At 34.9% G+C, this 8078-nt stretch overlaps 1 protein-coding gene and 1 long non-coding RNA gene across 3 annotated transcripts; both read left to right on the top strand.

The window, feature by feature from the left end:
• Positions 1–1527: 1527 nt before the first annotated feature.
• LOC116116317 lies at positions 1528–2414 on the top strand. Of its 2 annotated transcripts, none has more exons than XR_004125791.1 (3): positions 1528–1680; positions 1947–2265; positions 2347–2414. It is a non-coding gene; the product is annotated as an uncharacterized LOC116116317 (long non-coding RNA). The 2 variants fall into 2 exon arrangements; XR_004125792.1 differs by lacking the exon at positions 1528–1680 and adding an exon at positions 1758–1834.
• Positions 2415–3098: 684 nt separating this feature from the next.
• On the top strand, positions 3099–6815 carry LOC116117284. The gene is made up of 4 exons (XM_031403319.1): positions 3099–3213; positions 4296–4529; positions 4621–4745; positions 5703–6815. The coding sequence occupies exons 1-4, from the start codon at positions 3155–3157 to the stop codon at positions 6800–6802; spliced, it is 1518 nt and encodes a 505-aa protein (XP_031259179.1). The 5' UTR covers positions 3099–3154; the 3' UTR covers positions 6803–6815.
• The last annotated feature ends 1263 nt before the right edge of the window (positions 6816–8078 follow it).

Raw genomic sequence — 8078 nt, 5'->3', positions numbered from 1 at the left:
CATCCATTTGTCCCCATTTGTCTCAACTAAGGCCATTTCTGTGTCCGTTTAGTTTAATTTATTGTAGTATTAATTACAATAAAACTTAAAAAAAAATTATTTTTTTGTTTGATTGGGAAAATGTGAAGAGTTTTTGAGTTTATCCTGTTTTAAAAATTGATTGCTGATATCAAATTGTTTTTTATTGAGCCTATATTATTAAACAAATATGAAATAAAATAATTCAACTATGAATTTGAATGATACTTTTTTGTATTGTTATATTTTCAATTCCTACATGAATGATGAATTTGGTTACTAAAAGTTCAACATGGCACCCTGCACCCTGCACCCATTAACAAAAGGTTCCAAAAAAGCCATCAAGCCCTCTTGGTAAACCTCATGAGGCCGCCCACATCTTATCCCTTCTCACAGTTAATAAATAAAATAAACAATAAACCAATCAACATCCCGTTGACCTGAATTGAAACGCAGAGATAATTCACACACCACCCGCGTTTTACCAAGTCGAAGACTCCTACATCACTCGTTTTTCGTGCTGTAATGCTGGTTGTCTGATTCTCTTCCCTCTTCTTCATTGACAGTAACCAGTAACCACTAACCCCACTTGACTGGAACTCCCACAACTTTGCCGCACGTTCAACACGCTTAAGCTAAAACCAACTTCTAAACTTGGACCAAATGCAGGGAGAGTCGAGTGTTTCCCACCTGGTAAAAACCCTAGCTTTAATAATGTTTTTGTATTCATTTTGTCTCTTTCGTTCTTGAGGTCCCACTTTTTTGAACTATGTGAAATGTGGGTTGATTGCAGGTTATTTGTGGTACTTTTTTTATTAATGTGGACCATTGTTTATTTATGTTGCTCATGCAGTATGATGCCTTTTTTTTTTTTTTTTTTTTTCATATTTGTGCACGCACTTTACTGTTCATGGAATGTAGGAACAGGAAATTATAATTAATATTTTTTTGGTATTTTATTTGTTAAAATAAGTGCGGTGTTTGTGCTTTTTTGGGATTTTTTAAACACTGTTTTAGGTTCTCAAAGTTGATATGTCACACATACTGTGTAGAAATAATGGTGATGGGTCTCTTGAGCTGAAGACTCACTTAGTACAGCCGCTCGGGGTTGCATTTTATTTTATTTTGTATTTTTTCCTTATTTGCATCGTATGTGGAATCAATTGATCTCTTATTCAGTAACTTATCTTGGACAAGCATGGGTTTGCAGACGAGATCCCGTAGTGAATAGGGTTTTGGCTAAGTTTTATTTAATGTTCACCATAGTTGGTTACTAGGAAGAATAAATAATGAAACAATCTTAACTAAACTTTATTAACATGGCATGTGACAACCTTCAAGCTCACATTAAGAGAGGAATCTTAAATCCTGTCCTTCATGCCATGCAGTGACATATTAAATGGTGTTAAATTTGGGGTAACCTAAGAGAAAAAGAATGGATGTCAAGTCTTGTTTGTATTTAATTAAGTTCCTTTTTGTTTCCTCACTAATAGATAACCATGTGTTCCTTTTTGTTTTCTTACTGAGAGATAACCATCTATACCAATAATTGAGATGAGCTTTTTTCGTTTTGCAGGACAAACCATGTGACATTTGTGGTCATTTTGGTTTTCAGGAACTGCTTGTAACTTGCTCCAAATGTTGTTGCGCTCGTGAGCATGTGTAAGATGTCTAGAAACTGCTATATGTATGTATGTGAGCATGTTTGTGTATTCTTTTTTTCCTGTTTCCTATTGTCAATTGTATTATGTGTGCCCTGCATATAATTAATCAAATAGAAAGCAAGCTGCATCATGTGATTGCTAGCTTCTTCAAGGTTAACCAATTGCTTCATTTTCTTTATCCAGTTGTCTTTTATAGCTTAGTACCCTGCTGTATGTAATACTGTTATAACCCTTATTGCTGAACATGATATCCTCTTTTTGTAGTTATTGCATGAGGGTTTGTACTGAGGAGGTGCCACAAAGTTGGGTTTGTGAAGCATGCCTATTGAGCAATGACATGCTTTCACCAAAATCCGGAACTATCAATAAGGCTTGCAATGATTCACAGTTCCAGGTTCACTCGAAGAAGCTAAAGTCTGTTGAATCCGGCAAGGTCAAGTTCCTTCCCGCAGAAGAAGCTATTAGGCTATCATTAGGATCCCAGAAAATGGGATCTTCTCAACGAATTAACTTCGGATTAAAATGGGGTTCATCAAATACCGTTCTACCTAGGAGCAGAAGAACTCCCATTCCGTCCAAAATTGTGAGTCAAGTCTTCTCCTGTTTGCCAGAAACGACAAATCCTAATGTTATATCCTAAGGATTTTTAAATTCTTCTTCACAGAGTGGTGCACAAATTAATTCCATGATGAATGATCAGGCAGCAAATATGTCAAAACAATCAAAAGGTGAAAATGCTTTTTACATATTTGTTTTCACAATTTTTGTTATCCATAGGATTCACCGACTTAAAGATGAAAGAAGTTAATCTACCCTGCCTTTCCTAAGTCAGGCCCCATGAGTTATGTTATCTAGTTATGTCCCTAAGTGTCACAGGCATGCCTGTCCACTATGTCCTGTTGCGAGGCTCCGCCCTCACTCTGCATTGGATGACTTCAGTGTCTTTACTTGAGTATTAGAATGAAGGCTACAGGCTTCCTTAGTCCCTCTGGAAGCCGTTTCCCTTCTTGGCCAGCCTTGGGAATAACAGGCACTGTTTGTGTCTTTTAGTGACTTGATAGCTTCTTGTAAATTATGGTGCCAAGACTTCCGACTAGTCATTTGGAGAGGCTTTAATTTTTGGGTTGAGTAGTCATATAACATGATATCAAAGCCAAGTTCACCAAGTGGTCTTGCGTTTGAATTCTCCTCTTGTGTCATTTATTATAATAAATTGTTTGTGTTAGACATATGTGTTGTGTACATGTGAAGAGTGTTCGAAATTTTCCTCTCAATTAATGACATTATTTAATGAGATTGAAATTCTATTGTTGTTGCCTGTTATGACCATGTTCAGCTATTTGATTATATGGTAATTAAATTGCCTTTTCAGTTGGTCAACCTTTGTTTCCCTTTTCCTAATTATTTCAGGCAAAGCTATTCATGTTGCTGAACCAAAAAAATTTGCTGTTGAGGAAAGAGATTTACAGAATATGCGGCTTAAATATGAGCAGCATCGTCGATATCTCCCTGCTTTGGAATCAACTTGGAGGTGGGTAGCCTATTCTTTTACAATGTTATAAAATCATGAATTTATTTATTTGCCAATGCATCAAAGCGAGGTGGAGCTATTTATGGTCCTGGACCGAGGTCCCACAAAAAGTTTCAAATTTCATCCCTCAAATTTCCTTTTTTTTTCTTTGGTCCCTTCATTTGTTGAATGCTACACTTTAGCCCCTTTAAATGCAATTTCCTTAATTTATTTCCTATTTTCCATAAATTTCCTTACCAGCCCAATGTAATTTATGTAAATTTCCAATTTCTCAATAAAGAGACTTCAATTAAGATCATAGCTATCTTAGTACAAATAACAAGCTAGATTTCTTAAGTTGTTGTACCAACTAGATCTGTCTTTTGGGATAAGTCACATGATTGTTGGACAGACACAAGGTTAGTAATGCTTGAAAAACAGGGCATGGTTAAACTTGGATAGGGTGTTTAAAACATCTACAAGTTAATCATGATTGGTTGGTTAAGGTTGATGGAAAAAGAGTCATTTTAATGATCTTTTATCTCTCAAAATCTGAAATTTCCTTGAAGGGAGTCCAGCATCAAGTTGTAAAAGATTTGCAAATTTTAATTAATTTCACTCTTATATAATTGTCAGTATCTTAAAGTTTGATGTTGTTGTTAGATAATTTTGTAAAATTAAAATTTTCAAGGAACACTTGTTAGTCTTGGCATGGTTTTGCTCCTTCATGTTGTTCTCTTGTTTTCTACCTGGTCACTTTTCTTGCTACATTAAGGACACTAAACTATTTACCAAACTGCATGAATTCGATAAATGCATGTTTAATGAATTTCGGCTTTAGCTCATAGAAGAGCATTTTTCCTTAGAATGTGTAGGGTTTCTGTTTATATAAGGTAATACATAATTGCAGTAATTCAGGGAGAAGCTTTTTTAATCATGAAAATGTTATTTGGTAGCTGAGCAAATGTCCCTTACGTGTATTAAAGCATGTAATTTGATGATTATAGTTTACTTTAACTGCACTCAAGCATTTACCTTGATTTACTTGAAGACAAAAAGCATCGAAGAACCGGATGCCTAATTATACTTATGCCCTTTTTCAGTGGAGGCTTCAAATTTTTTGATTCTGCTACTCCCGGTAAATTTTATGGTGGTATCCAGGCTCAACCTCCAAGCAGACTTCATCCTATAGCCCTTGAGTTTGCACAGAGAATGCCTAAAGTCGTTCAGGTTAACCTACTGCCTAGACGCCAGTTTTGGGCAGATTTATTTGGGAATGATTTCCCTGATTACTGTGACATCTCACTGTATTTTTTTCCGGCTGATAATATCGAAAGGTTTGTATGACATCTGATATTGGTGTTGTGATTTCTTATTTCCAATTTTGTTGTCCTAAAATTTTCTAACATGTGTTCTGTTGACTTTTAGATCCAAGCAGAATATTTTTTGCCTCTTTGAGCTGTTGGAGAGCAATGATTCCTTGATGAGAAGTTACATTGATGGTCTGGAGTTGCTGATATTTTCATCTAAACAACTGCAAGAGGACTCTCAGAGTGAGCTCTCTAGTTTCTTTAACATTATCCTTCAACTTTCATTTAAATGAGTATGTTAAGGAATTGCTTTCAGATTTGTTTAAGGTGTTTTTATTTTTTAGAGAGATATATTGGCAATGAAGGCCAAATTTCAGGAAATAGATTGGCAACAAAGTCCAATTTTTTCTGAAAAGAGACTCAGAGACAGTGAAGGCAAAAAGAAAAATAAGAGGTTTCCAATATCAATATCTCTGATACATGTTGAAAAAGAATGTCCTTTTCATGTGAATTAAGTTTTCTGGTATATGATAAACTACAGGATACATGTTATTTTGGAAATAATCTTCCTAAACACCTAAATAATGAGGGTCAACTATTACAAATAGGAAATCAGGGATACAATTATGGGCTATACATACAAACTAGTGTGATATAACTTTTTTATTGACACATCATTCACCTATATTTATAAAAACATTTATTGAATTGACTTTTTATATGCACTTATTCATTCATTCACTTTGTGTCACGTCAATTTATTTGGAAGAGTTTATACATCTAGTATGATTCTACAAAATAGTTTACAAATATCTTACATTTGTGGGATTTGAATTAGGTAACTTTCCTCTTTTTTGAATTCAGCAAGATGTTCTGTGAGGAAGTCAGTACTAAATGACTTATTTGTTGCAATTTTAAGGGTAACCTTATTGAAAAAGCCATTGAAATCAATATGCTATTGGCCTTACATATTGGTATTGCTATATAGTTTGGCATCTTCGTTTAGCTTTTTCTATTGTCTCATTGTTTGTGTGGAGAGTACATAAAACACTGGACCCTCTTTTTTGCCATTGTCACATTGCCGAAAAGCTTTTTTTTTTTTTTTTTTTTTTTAAGTGCATGAATAGCTGGATTTGTGAAAAGTTTGAGCTCAATCTTTCATTGCCTTCATGAAGATAATTGAAACTTTTTTATTAATAGGAATTATTGCAAGGAAAAACACAGAATACTTCTTATGGGGAATCTTTCGCCTTGTAAAATCTGATCAAATTCTTCACAAGGGGCATGAAGAACTCCCTTCATTGGTTTCCCCTAAGGAATGTGCTTTTGATTATGCCAAAACAGAGAACTTTGACGTTATAGATATGGATGTTGACATGGAAGGTGGAAGGATTGTAGGGACTGTTGATTTGGTTGTTTCGAAAGATTTACCACGGATTACATGTGGAATTAATGGAAAAATAGATGTGGATTCTGCTGCTGAGAAGATATTGTTAGAGCAGAAGCCTAACTTTTTTGATTCATCTACTAAATTTACAGAGAAAATTCAGCAAAAGTTTGCTTTTGAGCACCCAATGCAAAGCTGTCGAGGGAAGTTAGCAAATGCTAAAAATGACATTGGTGTTTCTCCAGGTTTCAAAGAGAAATCAAGTAAGAAAGAACCAGAAGTTGTTCCATTTTCTGATGAGCATGCAAATTCCGTCAGTAGAGGACATGCTGAAGATAGAAATAGGTGTCGCGAACCTTACCTTGTAGAAGTTAAAACTGAAAGCAAGATGGATGTGCCAGTACACTGGAGTCCTCCCCCAAAAGATTGGGTGAAATTAAATATTGAAGGCAGTTCAATATGGCAGCTGGGTTGTGCAGGAGCTGGTGGAATTGTGCGCAATGAATTTGGCAAGTGGCTTCTGGGCTACACCGAAACCCTAGGGAATTGCAGTAGTTTGGCAGCAGAGTTGAATGCTCTTTATCAGGGCTTAAAGCTTGTTTGGGAAAAAGGGTTTAGAAAAATTCTGGTGGAATCTGCCTCCCTTGAGGTAGTAAAATGTTTGGAGCAAGCTTCTGCTTCTTTGGATCCTAATAGAGATCTCATTGAATCCTGCCGAGATCTGCTCAAGCGCAACTGGGAATGCAAAGTGAAACACAGTCATAGAGAAGCAAACTTGTGTGCTAATTGGTTTGCAGCTCACGCCAAATGCCAACCATTGGGGACACTGACAATTTTCAAGAACCCACCTTGGGGGCTGATTCCTATTTTTCATAAAGATTGTACAGGGACCACTCAGGCTCATGTTAGCTAGTCTCAACCACGCTACGCCTTAACAATGCACAGATGAAGATACTTAACTGAACTGCAGAATAGGTTACTCTATAGACACCGCTCATTTACACGGCTGCGAAGGTGTAGGATATGTCTGTAAAGATTCTGTACATGAAGACTCTGCTTATCACTTTACCACTAGTCATGGGGATCTAACCCTTCAGTTGTTCATATGTTGAAAGTGAAACTACTTTCTGTAAGACCACGATTTCTTCCTTGCTGGGTTTGTAGTAAAATTGATGCTAATTGTTGTCTATCTGTGATACAAATCTTGTTTATATCCGGTGCTAAATGTTGCAATCGCACATCATTAAATTTGTTTGTTTTATATAAGGATTAAATGGTTTATCCATCACCAAATTGCCCACAATTTTCCTCATATTGAAACACCATCAACTATATAATCTTTTTTACATATTTATTTTTGTTAAATTTTGAAAGACGATTTTTTGTTTCTATAATATTAAAAACTATAGCTACATTAATTATCACAAACAATACATTGAATTTATAAAGCAACTTCTCTCCCATGTCCCAAAATTAATACTGATACTGTGGAAAAAAAAAAATAGGAGGCAATTTCATTTCAAAATTTAAATCCCAAAATTTGACTTTTCGCCTACTCAGAACATTTTCACTTGAGCTTGTGTTTGAATAGAGAAAAAGAGAGAGATGTTTAGGGCTTGAAAATGAAGGTGGAATCAGGTGGGAGCAAGACTTAAAAAAGAAGCGTTGGGTTACTCCACCACGAAAGAATGTATAAACATCATGATCCTGATGATGATCAACATCCCGAGAATCAAAGCGAATTAAAACAATTGGTCCTGAGATTTGTTAATGACACGGACCAAAACAAATCTGACAGAGACTAAAATGTTACTGAAATTTTGTATTAGACTAAAGTTTATTTAAATCAGATGTAGGGATGAAATTGGTATATTCCTTATTTCATTGTGACTCGATCTGCCATGCTTCAAATAAAGGGTGAAGGACATTTTCCCACACTCAAGGTTTAGTGAAATGACGCATTCCCACCTTTTGTTATATTCTATTTGTGTTTTCTGTTAAAATTTAGTTAAGTTAAAAACTTTAATTAATTAATTAAAAATATTGATTTTCTATGTTAATTAGTAAAAATAAAAAATATTATATTATGAAGAACATTATAAATTTAATAAATTATTGAATAATAGTGATGAGATATTGATGATATTATAAATAAATAAATATTAAGGTCAGTTAACTTTAAACAATTT

This window comes from Pistacia vera, unplaced genomic scaffold (genome assembly GCF_008641045.1).
Source record: "Pistacia vera cultivar Batoury unplaced genomic scaffold, PisVer_v2 Contig123, whole genome shotgun sequence".
Taxonomy (NCBI): Eukaryota; Viridiplantae; Streptophyta; class Magnoliopsida; order Sapindales; family Anacardiaceae; genus Pistacia; species Pistacia vera.
Note: the sequence above shows the minus strand (reverse complement) of the source record. Positions and strands in the feature narration are given on the sequence as shown.

Excerpts from the sequence above, each read along its gene's own strand:
- LOC116117284 (XM_031403319.1), top strand. The coding sequence starts at position 3,155 with ATGCGGCTTAAATATGAGCAGCATCGTCGATATCTCCCTGCTTTGGAA. Across the intron at positions 4,530-4,620 it reads CCGGCTGATAATATCGAAAG|ATCCAAGCAGAATATTTTTT; the intron begins GTTTGTATGACA and ends GTTGACTTTTAG. Across the intron at positions 4,746-5,702 it reads ACTGCAAGAGGACTCTCAGA|GAATTATTGCAAGGAAAAAC; the intron begins GTGAGCTCTCTA and ends TTTTATTAATAG.